The following is a 15940-nucleotide window of genomic DNA, read 5'->3' on the forward strand; positions in this document are numbered from 1 at the left end:
AAAGTTTTATCAGTTACATATCCAAACTCATCTTTCTTTAGCACAGCAGTTGATATACTTTCTTTCATGTAGTTTCATTTGTTGGCAAATCATATCTAACATTTCTTAGAGTAATAGTGTGCTTTAAAATTACTAAGGTTGATTAGGCTTGCTTAGAAGTGTTTAAGTCTTTCTCTTTACGTCTTTGACTTAAGTTATTTAGTCATGACACTTAACTAAACCTCGGAATTAACTTAATGTTTTCTTGTGGTCATGATCAATATAACGTTAATTTGAACAAAAAAAAATCTTATACTTTAAAAAGTTTGATGTATCATAGTTAAAAATCATTGTGAGGTCCTCAGAATATTATATTATGCAGTCTTAAAAGAAAACTACTATGTTACAGAATACACATCCAAACTGAAATTTTAGTGAGAAAAGTAAAAGTTACAGGAAATCTTAATTTTAGCAAAAATAATATAGGATTTTTCCTCCTGTGATCTCCTTGGAGTTTTGAAGTTCTGACAGTAAATTCAAGAGCTAACATTTTAAAATTGTTTTTGTTTCAGGATTGTGGAACTGAAGGAAATGGTTTCTGATGTCAATCTCAGTTTTAATAAGCTTTCCTTTATATCCTTGGAATTATGTATGCTTCAGAAATTGACTTTTTTAGATCTCAGGTATTTATTGATGCTGTTGCTTCACTTTTTTTCATTATAACTTGTCTTTGAGTTTAGCCTAACATTTGTTCTTTCCCTCGTATTTCCTGAGTATGTGTGGAAATTGCTCTTTAGTTTATTAATAAACATTTTTGGACAAATCTAAAATTAGGCATTTAGGAAATATTTTAATCAAACATCTATCATTTTAGGCAATTTATAAGTTAAGTAAGAAATATTACAAAAATATTAACACATTCTTTAAATTTATGCTTAAAATTACAAATAGTCCATGGAAGTGTTTGTTTCCAATCGTTCCTTTTCTGAAAGTAAATGGCATAAAACTCAAAATCCTATGTTGGCGCAGCAGCTAGCCTGGCTTCCCTTAAAATAAGAACCTATTTGGGGGCTCTTGGGGACTCAGTTAAGTGGCTGCCTTCAGCTCAGGTTATGATCCCAGAATCCTGGGATTGATCCTGCATCCGGCCCTCTGTTCAGCCGGGTGTCTGCTTCTTCCTCTCCCTCTGCCCCTCCCTGCTTGTGCTCGGGCCCTCCCTCCCTCTTCTTTCTTTCTTTCTCTCTTTTGCTCTTTCACTCTCTTTCCCTTTCAAATTAATAAAATCTTAAGAAGAAAACCTATTTGGTTTCAAAGTATAGTAAACATTCAAGACCAGAAAGAAAGAAAAGACCACCATGAGTGGCAACAAAAGAAAAGAAAACAAACTATTTAAGGCTCTGTGGAGGTAATAGGAAGTTTAATTTAAATATGTCCTAAGTTGAAGTGACAGGATCGGAATTGCTACAGTTCTTTGAGGATTAGTAATAATAAATGACCAGGGATCCCTGGGTGGCGCAGTGGTTTGGCGCTTGCCTTTGGCCCAGGGCGCGATCCTGGAGACCCGGGATCGAATCCCACATCAGGCTCCCAGTGCATGGAGCCTGCTTCTCCCTCTGCCTATGTCTCTGCCTCTCTCTCTCTCTCTCTGTGACTATCATAAATAAATAAAAATTAAAAAAAAATAATAATAAATGACCAAGAGGTAGATAGTCAAATATTTATTTGTTTGGGCTTTCAGATTTTCTGTTTTTTTTTTTTTTTAATTATGTTATTTATTCATGAGAGACACGCAGAGAGAGGCAGAGACCCAGGCAGAGGGAGAAGCATGCCTCCCTGCGGGAGCCCGATGTGGGACTCAATCCCAGGACCTCGGGATCATGACCTGAGCCAAAGGCAGATGCTCAACCTCTGAGCCACCCAGGTTGCCCTGGGCTTTAAGTCTTTATTTGTATACTATTACTTCATTATCTACACTTCCTACTCATATGTTGTTACGAGGTGCGCTTTTAGTTTCTTTAAGCTGTAACTCCTCTTGCTCTGCTCAAACAATAGGTAAATAAGAATAAGCTAAGTTTTTTCTGTTTGAGGATTTATTCTGCTTGTAGAGACTTTTTTTGGCTTATGGGATTAAAGCAAATCTAATACTCTGCTCCTATTAAATGTCGAATTGCCTCTGTTTTGGTGTGGCAATTACACTGGCAAAGCTGTGTAAAACCATGTTGTAGTGTTCAGCATTAATGGAGCAGAGAGAATAAATTCATGTACTCATTACTGCTCTCTTTATTTTTGTCCCATTCTTAGAGTGTGTTATGTGTATGCCATTGTCTATACCTTCAGGTTTCTAATTAAGTGACTAATGTACGCTTTCATATCTGATATCAGTAGCTATATAAGACTCTTGGAAAAGGATAGAAACCAGCAGTACGTTATTCAGTACAAGTTATTAGAGACAGTAACTGAAGAAAAGGAAAAAGAACATAGGTGTAGAAAGTATGACAATATATAGGCTTGACTTCTGAACCCAAAGAAATTTAGAGAAAATGACTCAGTTGTAACAGGTAGCCATCTAGTTGGATATAATTTTCTCACAAATATTTTCTATTATTAGTAATTATATAGGGCCTAGAATCCTTCTTCTTGTTGTTAACCTTCCTTTTAACATTATTCCCAGATCCTTCTAACAGTAAATGACATTCCATTTGCTGCCATCCTTGTTTATAAGATTCTTAAAAATATTTCATATTAGCATTGTACAAATTGAAATTCTAAACTTAGTAGAAATGGACTTGCTTAATACCTATGGAGTAGAAAGCTCCAAATTTCTAGTTATACAGAATCTCATCACTTGTTTTTTGTTTTTTCATAAAATTTTACAGTTCTGCTTAGAATTTCATGTCTGTATGCAAGATATATGTGTTAAACATCAATCAAATATTTGTGGCATCAAATAATATGGTATTTACAGGCATGATCTCTCCATGGCCGCCCTATCTGTAAGAAGTACTGCTGAGATTAGTTCGAAGGAGGGAAGTGATTAGTTTACAGTATTTGCCCCATTAAGTGTATTATTAAAGATTTGGTTGCTTTATCAGTTGGTTGTGTATTGGTATTAGGATTTGGCACACTAATCAAATACCTGAGCCAGCTGACTGATTCACAATTCTCAGGACTCAGCCTTAATGCGATTGGATTAAGGACTAACAAACCAAGCTATGTAGTTTTGTGTCTGGTCAACACGTTAATTATAAATTAAACTTGTACAGATTTTCAGACTTCATAAATCTTTTTCTTTCCAATTTAGGAACAATTTTTTAAATTCTTTGCCTGAAGAAATGGAATCGCTGATAAGATTACAAACAATTAACCTTTCCTTTAACAGGTGAGAGAACAGACTAATCTATGACTAAGGATATTTATGTGGAGAATTTATAGGTCTTAGAGAATACACCTCAAAGAGTCCAATCAAAAGGCCTCGTGTGTTTATTTAAATATTCAGGTTTATTTTCACCTTATTCTAGCTAGAATTGAAAGCGATACTGCTTTCTTAGAATTTTCACAGCTGATGTCTAGTAGACTTTTCCTTTTAACAATTTTAAGAAACTTGTAGCCTAGTAGGAAGACAGATGTAAATAAATAATTATAATTGCTATAGTGAAAATGCAGTGCCTAGGAAAAGATGTTTTCTGAGATTGGCCAAAGGTAGAGGAGACAGCATAGAAGCCGAGACCTAAAAATTAGACGTCAGCCAGACACACAGGGATCAGGCTTCCCAGGCGGAGCACATGACAGGCACTAAGGCACAAATGGATGGGAACATGGTGTGTTTGGGACACTTCCAGCAGTTTGATATGGCTCGGACCCTCAAGTGAGGGGGTAGAGGAGTAGAAATAATAAACCAAGGTGGTCACATAAGCGGGAGCGAGTCCTTTCAGAGCTTTATACGCCAACTAATAGATTTCATTCTGCAAACACTAAAGATACTGCTAATAATTAAGAGTAGCTAATACTTATTGGGAGCTTATTATCTGCTGTCACAGGACTAAGGGCATATATTATCTCATTGAGTCCTCACAAAAGGTAGAGGTTTCTCTCACTGTGAATCTGTCCTGTTCATTTAAAAATCAAGGATTAGAAGTTAAGGGAATCCTCCTAAGCTTTTCTATAAAATGTCTCCACATAGGTATTCTTCCTTAGTTCGCTTTTATTTCTAATGAAACAGAATTACTGGCAGTATAATTAAGTAAATATTAGATATTTATGCTTTGCTAAGGTTCACAAAAATAGTAAATTATAGATCCGGGGTTTGAGCTCAGGTGGCTTGCCTCCAGTGCTTGGGCCCTTAACAACTAGGCCGTTTGTTTCCTATGATGTAAGCTGATTCTGGCAATAATCTAAATATTAATAACTAACATGTACTTACTGCATTCCAGCTTAAACATTCAGCCCTTACAACAATAAGTGTAGTACAATTGTTATTATTCCTCATCTGCAGTTGAGGGAGCTAAGGCACAGTGATGTGTCTAAAATACTGCCTATTTAAATTTTTGTTCTGTCTGCTTCATTATTGCTCATGCTTTCTCATGTTGTAGGTTATATCAGTATTTAAAAATATATGTGCTTCTCAGATAATTTGCTAATCTTTGTGACCTGAACTATCAGTTCTCTATTGTCTATTGAGCTGTCAAAAACATTTTCATGTGATGTCTTTGGGAAGATAGCAGAAGCTAACTTCTGTGTTAACAGGTGAGCTACATCTATTTAGATTCCCTTGTTCAGGGATTGCTGAGAAAGAAGAGGGAGGACTGCTTTGGGCAGTTTGGTCCCTCTGTACTCCTAGTTACTAACTCTCCAGTCCCGCTGGAACTTCAGAGCCATCTTGAGTTTATGCTTACCATTGCTTGCTTGCTTGCTTGCTTGCTTTCACATCAAGGCAACAAAATAAAAGGGCAATATGGGGAAGTAAAAAGGCCACAGCTATTAAACTCTCCTTCAGCCCATCCCTTGTCTTTTCTAGTCCATGCCACAGTTTATCTCACACTGAAACCATGCTAGCCACTGTCCCCCAAGAGATCCTTAATATTGTTGCTCGGAGCCTTGCCTTCTTTTTTTGTGACACCTACAGTAGTACTTTAGATGAGCAAGCAGCAGTCAGTGTTAGTTTGTGATCTTTTCAGGAACCAAAGATGCACGTATTTTGGAAGCTTCCATTGGAGTAAAATATAAATCTCTAATATCTACTTAATATATTGGTAGTAATTCCTTTTCATAAGAAGTAAAAGCAAACCAAGGAAGAATACCTACATGAGACCTTTGTAGAGAGGCTCTCGGGAGGATTTTCTTGTTTCATAAATGTGAAAAGAAAAACATAGGGGAATTTACTCTAAACTTTGGTTGGATTTGCACAATAAATACAAAGTGTTACAAAGTCTGTCTACTTAACATATATTTCATGGTTTCCAGAATCCATTCATTTTCTTCAAAATTTGAATAGAGGACTTAAACCAAATAAATTACAAAATAAATTACACTGAAGAAAACTACATCATGGTATCAAACTTAAGATCATTTATTTGAAGGAATGATTTTGCCTTGATTCTGTTCATATTTTAATAGGTTCAAAATACTACCTGACGTTCTGTATCACATTCCCACACTTGAAACAATTTTGATTAGTAACAACCAGGTTGGATCTGTGGACCCTCAGAAAATGAAGGCAATGGAAAATCTGATCACATTGGACCTTCAAAATAATGACCTCCTACAAATTCCACCAGAGCTTGGTAATTGTGTGAACTTAAGGTAACCACACCATTACGCTAAGGTTTACCGTTTATTTGATCAGTTTGTAAGTTGTTTTTGTCTTGTTGAGGTACTCCCAGGAAAGTTGAGGTAAACAATTTAATGTGTTAAAAATAACAGGTAACAAAATCCAGGATCCCAATTTCATTTTTCAAGTTTTACCAAAAATGTGTATTTTTAGCTTTGTTTATTATGGCATAATCTATGTGTAAACATAGGAACTGATTGTTTTCTGATCCTTTTGTCACCACTGTGTGTGTATAACTCGAAACTCCACTGCATAAAAAATGTCAGGGAAATATAAACTCCCCAGTTATGTATATAAGGTTTTTCAAAATCTGATTACAGACTTTGACCATTTATTTCAAGCCCAGCATGGCCTTTCTTATTCTGTGTTAGTTGTTACTTGGGCCTTAAATGCCTCTACCCTGCTTTTATCAGTAATCAACCTAAATATCATCTTTGAAAAACCTTCCCTCTTCTCCAAGCAGAGTTAGTCCCTCCCTCTGATTTTCTATCCTGCCTTTTATGGACTCATTTATACCATTTCTTTTTCCTCCTTTAGAAGAGAGTTGTCCCAGTGCCTAGAACATAGTGAGCACCCAGTAGGTGCTTGTTAGATGAATTAAAGAGAGTTTGACATGTCAACAGAAAGCCAAGTACTTAAGCAGAATGTGTCAGAAGTAGTTTAATTACTGAAAACTGTATATGATGGTTTGGCATATTTTACTTTACTGGGGGGCACTGGCAGCTGTTTCAGTACCTCAATATTCGTGAACAGTAAGAGGCAAATACAGTTGCTTCTTGTTATTTACAGTAGTTGCATTTTATAAAGTGAACACCAAATTAGTGAGTACTGAACCATTACTGCTAGGGGAATTATATACTTAGGCTCTTTGGAGCCTCTAGTCACATTTTCATGAACGAGTCAATATAGAACCTTGTTTTTTGTGTGTGTTTCTGTATTTACTATATTTTAACTATGAGCCAGACCACACTATAATTCACGCCTGTGAAGCTTCTCTGGTATATTTATCTTCTCTGTAAGGCACACGACACCCTTCATGTGTTTAGGAAAAGTAGACAACAGTTGAGCCACCACACTTGTGGGGCATATTAAACAGCAAACTCACCAACACAAAGTACAAAAATGCAAAAAATGTTGCACTCCTAAATAGATCACAGAAAGGACAGTTGATTACAGTATGAGAACTGACACAAGAAGGAACAGCATCACCTTATTTGACCTCAGCTGAGAATGTGCCTATTGATGGACTCAGATTTTTTGGTGCTGTTGTGCATATCCAAAAATGACCTCGAAAGTGCCATGTGTACTGATTTTGGGGTTATTAATAAATTTTAGTGGTAGGCAAATTAGCACAATATGGAGCCTGTGAATAATGAGAAAACTGGCTGTAATTAATTCCTTTTTATAAATTAAGATAATCAGTCTTTAAAAGAATTGTCACACACACACAAAAAAAGAATTGTCACAGCCCATTCAAATTTTGAAGATATAAAAAAAAATATTTTGAAGATGTAATTTAGATCTACTGTATAATGGGGTATGAATCCTTTGGCTTTTGTTTACACAAATACTTAAGTTGCTGAAAATTAAAAGTCTCTTTATCATTTATTTCATTAATTATATAAAAAAAAACAAATCAGCCAGCCCTCAAATCTTAAGTTGAACCTCATTCAGAACATGTAAATAGATTTTGTGTGTGTATCTGGTCAAGGGAGGTAGAGCGCAGGCATGTGTCCTGGTTTCCCAGGGTCAAGGGCGGATATATTGGTTACATTATAGTCCTTGGTATGCTGACGAGTGTGCTCGTTCTAATGTGTGGATAGAATTCAGCCATGTAATTGGTCATCGTAAGATTGAGAAGAGGGTGGATTGTAAAATGGTGATTCATGTCACAGCTCTTCTGTTTAATGGCTGTATGATCTTGGACATAACTGCCTTCTCTGAATTTCTGTTTCCTTACCTATTAAATAGGAGTATTAATGGTGTCTACATATGATGCATTGTGTTGAGTAATTTATGTGTTATAATTGAGAGCCAGCGAACATAAATTACTCAGCACAATACCTTTCATATAATAACTATTCAATTAATGTTGTTTGGGTTATTGTAGTTCTAATTACATCTGTTGAAATGCTTAGATTTGAAAAGGGACAAATAGAAAAAAAAATACACAGATTATATTTATAAAATTGCAAATGAAATTAGAAGAAAAGCCTCCCTAATAGAAAATGTTAAAATTCTTAATTCTGTTTTTCTGTTTAGAACATTACTACTAGATGGAAATCCATTCCGTGTTCCTCGAGCAGCCATATTAATGAAAGGAACAGCTGCTATTCTGGAATATTTGAGAGACCGGATTCCTACTTAAATTGGAGCTATTTTATAATCTTGGTCATGTTAATTCTTAGACTTCTTACATTGATAAATAACATTTTTCTAAGGCATTATGCATTTGTAAAGGTGATAACCACATGCAGTATTCATGCATTTATTCTGAATGTTTTGTATAAGATTTATCTTACTTTCATTCCTTATAAGATAGCAGTTTCTTCAAAAGTGAATTTTTAAGTTAGTTTGATATTTTTATAATGATAAAGCATTTTTGTAAAAGTGGGGATTTCCCCCTATTTCTGTTTGTGTTACATATAATGTGAGCCATTGATTTGAATATGACCATCTAATTTCTACCTTTTTGTTAGATATAAAGTTGAATTTTATTCCAAACTGTTTTTTTGGTGTAAAAAAAATAAGACTTTTCCTTACTCATGATAAGACTTTTGTGATGTGATTGGTCTTGGTATAAGTTTTAAATTAACATTCACTGTCTTGTTTTTGTTTTAATCTAGTTGAAATGTTACTTGTTTAGCCTTTTCCCATTTTATGAAACCATTTTGTCAGAATTTCTAATGTAACAGAAATGCTATATGAAATGTAGTTATTGGTAGAGAAAACAGGGAAGAGTGTTGTTAAAATTGCTCTCACAGTTTTGAATCTAAAATTTGACAAGTCGTTTTTTTTTTTTTAATGACTTCTTAGTATTTAGTTTCCATACAATGATCTAGTACTTCTGGATTCAAGAAATTTGAAGGGATTGGATCTGCATATTTTTCCCTCGAAATATGTTTAGAAATACCTTTTGTTCTTCTTTTTAAAAGTGCTGAAGAGCTTATTTTATTAATTCAGTAGATATCAGCAATAGAAAATAATAACATGTATCACATAGAAATCCTGGAAATTTCTTAAGTACTTATTACTAAGCAGGTATTTGTATACATTATCTATCTGTTGGTGTGTTCTAATCCAACCTTGTGTATCTTTTTTATTTCCAGGGCCTTACTTTTCAAATTTGCATCTTATCTTCATAAGACTAAACTTGTTAGCCATGTGGAAATTTTCTAAAAGGGAATTTGCTATAGGTTAACTTGATTTAGTAAAAATAAAATAGAAATATTTTTACTTACACCAAAAATGTCAGAGGTAAAATGTCAGAGGTAGGCTGATCAGTCATGACGAAACTTGCCATGTGATTCTATTAAGTAACCAATCAGCAGAATGTATATTAATTTATATAGTTAGGTAGGTAGCTAGCTTGCTTTTGGCTCATAGAGGCATGCTTATATTATGAAAAAAAATCATTGCTAGTAAAGATAAATACATGTTCATAATAAAAATTACATTTTTCAAATATGGATTATAATATGGTTATGTTTTTGGTTTAAAAGAAACATTCTCTTTTCATACTACAACTCTGTGGCTGACTAAGCAGTCTGCTTCAGTATTAAACAAAAGACACTTTACAATAAGGTGACATTTTATTTATACAATAAAGAGACTTTTAGGTTATTCAAAACACGTTTTTAAATACTGAAAAAGTTGAGTACACCAAAGCCGAAAAATGGCTCTGCTATACACTGCACAGCATTATTGTAGTCCCTGTATTTTGTATCTGTACAGAAAGCATCTTCAAATGCATTCTAATCACATTGTACACCTTTACCGATTAGTGTCAATACATAAAAGAACCTGGAGAATACAGCTTGCATTTGCAAATTAACTGACAAAGTGATTAATTTCACTGATTCAGTAAATTTAAAATATAGATTCATAGGACTCCTTTGCACATAAAATGAAGCAGCTTTCAAGGTCATTATGGTCTTATACTGCAAAAAAAAAAAAAACACTCCATTAAGTACATTCACAATCTATGTTAATAAAGTAGTAAATATGTCTTCATTCAGTGTTTATTTACATCAATATGTAGTTCAACTAAAAAGTACTGTTAATTGTGGTACATTTTTAGCACATACAAAAATGACAACTTTTTATATATAAGCTCAAAATCACAATTATCTCAAAATATTAATTACAATACAGCCATTTCAATTAAACATGTCATGATTTAATTTTTTTTTTTTTATAAAATGGTAAAATTTTTTACTAAAGTAAGCAATCTGCTTTGAGTTGGCTAGAGTTCACCCATGTAGAAAACCTTAAACGTTAAGAGGTGTTTCTTGCCCCCTCCCACCCGAGTTTGTATACAGCCACCTAGCCTAGCAAAGAGACAGAAAAGGCCCCAATTTATAAAGATTAAGCCTCTTTTGCTATACTCCTGTGGCTTGTTTCTTCCATAAAAGCTTTACAAGGGGAGTATCAATAAACTATGCAATGAAATGCATGCATTAATATACAGTGTGTCTATGTAAAATGTTCCTGTTTACCAGTGCACATTAAAATGTTCACAAAGACCGCAAAAGAAGTCATAAAGTAGCATTTATAAAGATCTAGCAGTTGCGAACTGTGAACTTGGAAACTGCTTGATAACGTAATGAAATTTCTTTGAAAACATATCCCAATTCAAGTTCTTTCTCTGGCTAAAGGAGTTCTTGTTACTTGGCCTTAAGATGTCACTGTTGTGCTGCACATATGGTAGTGAAGTCAGATTTTGAAAAAGAATGAGTCTAGAGACTGTCTTCATCTCAGTAAAATCATGGCCCAATGTTGCATCACTGCATAGGAATTTTTCTTAAAGAAGAGTGAAATATTTCACTAACTGACTTACATGACCTCAAAGGGAAAATGGATAATTTGTGTGTGCATATGAAAAATATTAATATAAATGGGTGGAATTAGAACTTCTTTACACAGTATCCCCCTCCCCCAAGTAAGGAAGATCCGAAGCAACCGGTTGTCGAGTAGCTTAGGAATGGAAGGAGGAATCCTTTTCATGGATACTTAAAATTCTAAAACCTAGTATCTAATATCCGTTTACTTACCATTCTTTACAGACCAATTACAAATCTGTCACTGTCTGTTTAGAATTGCTGCTGTTAATATCTCTTCCTTGAGTATAAAGAGACCATAGTTCATATTATGGTTTACTTATGTACAACTGGGTGGGCGGGGTGCCCCTGGGTGGCTGTTAAGTGGGAAAAATGCAACCTGACTTCTATAAGGTCACCTGAGATGGCCTTTGAAACTGACAAACAATTTAGTAGATTCACTTCTGAGTTTTTAACTCGGAAAAAGTTGCTCCTTTACATGCCATTGTCCTTAAGCTTCATTTAGTCCTTTCTGTACACAGTACGAAGAGCAACTTGCCTGGATTTGAGACAGCTTACCTGCCTATCAGTTATCTTTCTCTTCACTGCCAACAGAAAACAGTAAGGCTTGTGTTTTTAAGGAGAAAAATGCAGCTGAGGATGTTAAAGGGAAATACCTAAACATCACAACGCAGTATAAAACATTTATTGCATTCCATTGACACGAGGCGTCATCAAAGCTAAAATCACATTTCCTGGAGTACAACTTAACATTCAGCATCACTCACTGCCCTGAACGGATGCCTTTCCCACATTCAAGACCAGTAAGAGTGGAAAGACTACAGGTATGGAGTCTGAAGTTTATTTCAGCATTATACTCTGAAACTACATTAACCATCCTAATAAACATGGGAACTGCTTTATGTTCTATCAGCCTGAGACTTGCAACTTGGTTTTCCTGTGGACTTTCCAAAAAATTAGGATTTCCTGACTCAATAAGAGATGTTCTCTGGTAGAGTGCTGGGGAAGGGGAAGAGAGAAAGATACAAAAAAAAAAAAAAAATAGCCTGTGATTTCTCTTGTCCATTCACCAAATGCTTTCCTTAATCCAGCTGCCACAGAAGTCAGTTGACCTGCATACCTGGGCAATATTTAACCTCATTACTTTACCTGTGCAAAACCAAGCGCACAAAGAAAAACACCTACATACGGGTCTCTCTACAGAGACACAAAACCTGAGTTGCAGTAAGTTTTTATATAAGAAAACTTTTCTTCATGTAGGAAAATAACCTTTTAAAGGGCCAAAAATACCTTTGTACAATATAATCCAGTGACTTTAAAACTTCAGTGTGCTTAAGTATCCCATATTTTTATAAGACCCAACAAAAAAGGAATCATTCACATTTGATAATTCTCTTAGAGATACCCACGTTTTTATTTCTAACGTCTATCTTCATTCCCCTGAATTCATTAGCTTTTCAAAAAAACTAAATAAAAAGCATATTCCGCATGGAGACTTTTTTCCTCAAAGCTGAGGCCATAGGAGACTTGGGGGTGCTAGGCTTAAAGCTCGCTGCCAAGCCACGGTGGAATTCTAGGACCCAAGATCAAATACAGAATGTCAGGAAGGGAAAGATCACTTGAGGACTGTTTTGCAGGTGGGGTCGGCCAGTCTGCAGGCGGCCCTTCTCTGGCCGCAGGCTCCCCTTCTGCAGCGGGGGGCTCCCAAGCCCCTTTGTTCCCCAGGCCCCGCGGGTTCCTGCCTCTTCCCTACTGCACCTGATCGCCCCGGCTGCAGCTCGGTCGCCCCCCTTCAGCCCCCGGTCACCAGGTTTCCTTGCTTGTGTCCGTCCTGTCGCCTCTGCCCCGAGCTCAGTTCTCGGGGATGGCTCCTTGGCTTCCCCTCGCCTGGCCCTTAACTCGCTGGGAGGACATCTGTGTAAAGGCCCCCATTGTCCTACAATCAGACACCGACTTAAGGCCCCACTGGAGACACACTTGTTCCCTGGGCTGTGCACGTCTCAGGGGCACGTGGAGGCTATTTGCCTGTGAGCGGCCCTTGCCCTTGGTTACGGTGGGGCCGGGGAGGGGCAGGGAGGGGCAGCCGCGCCACCACGGAGGTTCCGTCCTGGCCTCTACGGGTGCGCAGGAGGGCATCCGGACTCCGGGATCGGGAGGTGCGGGGAGTCGGGGCCGTGGCCGGGCCGGGCCTGGGAGGGGAGGCGGGGGTGTAGGGGAGGGGGGAGACCCGGGGAGGGGGGAGGGGGGAGGGCCCGCGGGGGAGAGGCGGGGGGGAGGGGGGACTGCGGTGTCCCCGCCGCAGGACCGAGGATCGCGCAGGCAGCTCCAAGCGGAGCCACACTTGCCGCCGTAGACTCGTTGCCATGGGAACCGATGCAGAAAAACGGAGGCCTGACGGGAGGCTGCGGACGCGGCGCGGAGAGAAGCGACGGGGAGTCCGTCGGCCTGACGGGCCGTCGGGGCGCCCCTCGCGAGTGCGGGAGGCGAGGCCAAGGGCCCGGGTGCCCGCGGGCCGCTGGCGGGGGCGGGGGCGGGGGCGGGGGCTCCGTGCGCCGCCCTCAGGCCGCCCGAGCAGCGCGCCCCTGACACGTTGGGGCTCCGGACGCTCCCGAGCCCTGGAAACCGTCAAGCCCGAGCCGCGGCTGTGGCGGCGCCGAGCGGGGAGCCCGAGGCGGGAGGACCGCGCGGCCTCGGCTCTGCGGCCTTCGCGCTCGGCCCGCCCGGGGGGCGGCGTGTCGGGCCCCGCGGCCACCGCTCCCCCGCAGACGCGCTCGCGGCCCTGCCGTCCGGGCGGCGTCCGTCTGGCGTCCGCCGCGTCGCGTCGCCGTGGCTCGCCGTCGGGGCCTCCTCGGGGCGTGCGCTCACCGCGGGGCCCCGCCTGGCCCGCCCCTCGCCAGGACCTGGGGACCCACGGCCCGGGGGCGTGGGGGCGGGCCGCGCGCAGCGTGACGGTGGGCGCCCGAGGGCGGCGCGTGGACCGCGACGGGCGAGCGTCCAAAGGCGGCGCGGAGCATGACGGGCGAGCGGCGGGCCGCGTGCAGCACGAGGATCAGCGTCCAAAGGCGGCGCGAGGACCGTGACGGGTGAGCGTCCGGCCGCGTGGAGCATGACGGGAGAGTGTCAGGCCGTGGGGAGCGTGACGGACTAGCGTCGGGCTGCGTGGAGCGTCACGGGTGAGCGTCCCAAGGTGGTGCGTGGAGCGTCACGGGTGCGTCACGGGTGAGCGTCCAAAAGTGGCGCGTGGAGCGTGACGTGTGAGCGTCCGAGGGGGGCGCGTGGAGCGTGACGGGTGGCGTCCGTGGGCGGGCGTCGGGCCGCGCTGAGCGCAGGCAGCACGACGGCCTGAACCCTGCGCGTTCGCGCCGAAGGTCCGTCTCGCACAGGGGCGCACGTGGGCTCCACGCGGTAGAAAGTTCCGCTGCCTGGGCCTCCCGGCCGAGCCCCCGGGGGCCGCACCGCACAGCCGGTAACGCGCGAGGAACGGCGGCTTTCCCAGCGGGCCCCTGCACGTGCGCAGCCCGCCCGCGCCGCCGAGGCCGCCGAGGCCCCGAGGCCCCCGAGCACAGGTCACGGCCGCCGCCGGGCGCTCCCGTTTCCACGTCCGACGCGCCGGGACTCCCCGCGGGGCAGCCGACTTTCCGGAACGTTCTCGGGCGTGCGCGTTCCGAGCCCACTTTTGTCACGGGGATTGCAGCTCCGCTTCTAGGTTGATTCCGACCCGACCTTAAAATAAAATCCTTGATTCTAATCTCAAAGAACGGACGAAACGCGAGGATTTCGTGGGGTGTGAAACCGCAGCGCGGCTTGTCCCGCCGGCGTGGCCCGACGGGCTGGTCCCCGAGGACAATGTCGGGGAAGTGGGGCGGCCTCCCCGGCCTTGGGGCTGGGGTCCCGGGCGCCTCGGCCGCGAGGCTGCGCGCTTCCGGGCACGCTTCCGGGCACGCTTCCGGGCACGCCGGGGCTCCTTCCTGGGGGTGTCACGTGCCCCCGCGGGCACACGCTGGTGACCCCGGCCCGTCCCTCCTCGTCAGGCCGAGCCCTCAGCGGCGCCGCCTCCGTGACTGCGGCAAGGCCCCTCCCCGCAGGCCTCGGCCGGCGACAGGGCGCGTGGAAGCCGCGGCAGCCCCGCCAGTCCGCCTCCCGCGGGGGAGCGTGGGGCCGCCCGGGTCGCGCCACTCCATCCGCGCCGCACGGCGTCCGACACGTGGGGGACGGGAGCCTCAGCCCGCGACCCTTGGCTCAGGTCACGAGCCGGGGTCACGGGCGCTCCGGGCTCCACGCCAGCGGGTCCGCCTGGGATCCTGTCTCCTGCCGCTCCGGTGCTCGGTTCTCGCCTCCGTGTCAGCCCCCGCGGCTCCTGCCGACCGCGTCTCCGCGCCGCCTGCGTTCCCGCGAGGGGCCGCCGTCGCTCGTTTCCGTGTCCCGCGGCCCTCGGCGTCCTTTGCTCGTGAACGTTTGCGGGCCCCGCGGAGCGTGCAGCGAGCCAGGGTGTTTCCACTACGGTGACTTCCAGCACGGACAAGCGGCAGGTTGCGGCCGCGGAGCAGCTCCCCGGGCGGCCGCGGACGAGCTGGGAGGGAGGCCCGCGCCGCAGCCCGCACCCGGGCCTGGCGAACCCTGCGTGGGCACGCGTGGGCGCGGAGGCGGCCGAGGAACGTGCAGCGTGAGTCAGGGAGGCCTCAGGGCGGCCCCACAAGGGCTGCGGTGCGCTGCGCCCGGGGCGCCAGGCCCAACTCCTCAGGGACGCGCCCGCCCGCCCGCCCCGCTCTGTCGCCGCGCGGCCTGCGCCCACACGGGGTCGGGGTCGGATCGACAACGCGGCGCCCGGCCGCCGGCCAAGTCCGTCCGGAGACCCGCCGCCGGCGACCGAGGGACGCACGTCCTGAGAGCGAGCGCGCCCTCCGCGCGGCCCTGACGCGGTCCTGACGCGGCCCTGACGGAGGAGCAGAGCCTGGAGGAGCAGCACGTTCTCGCTTCGCTTGGGGCCGAAGAAAAGACGAAGCGGTCGGAAACGAGACTACGTGAACCCACAAACGGCCCCCGAGGAGGTCGGCACCGGGGCGTCTCGGGGAAA

General features: G+C 43.5%; 1 protein-coding gene across 4 annotated transcripts in view; it reads left to right on the top strand.

Annotated features, from left to right (window-relative positions):
- LRRC40 (leucine rich repeat containing 40) overlaps window positions 1-9491 on the top strand; it is a 49365-nt gene extending 39874 nt beyond the window's left edge. For all 4 annotated transcript variants that reach the window (XM_041748028.1, XM_041748026.1, XM_041748029.1 and 1 more), the window contains 4 exons: window positions 552-662; window positions 3281-3358; window positions 5593-5778; window positions 8069-9491. In XM_041748028.1, coding sequence (XP_041603962.1) covers window positions 552-662; window positions 3281-3358; window positions 5593-5778; window positions 8069-8174 — 481 coding nt within the window. In that variant the 3' untranslated portion in view covers window positions 8175-9491. The remainder of the gene's footprint in view (window positions 1-551; window positions 663-3280; window positions 3359-5592; window positions 5779-8068) is intronic.
- The last annotated feature ends 6449 nt before the right edge of the window (window positions 9492-15940 follow it).

Source organism: Vulpes lagopus, chromosome 3 (assembly GCF_018345385.1).
Source record: "Vulpes lagopus strain Blue_001 chromosome 3, ASM1834538v1, whole genome shotgun sequence".
In the NCBI taxonomy this organism is placed as follows: domain Eukaryota; kingdom Metazoa; phylum Chordata; class Mammalia; order Carnivora; family Canidae; genus Vulpes; species Vulpes lagopus.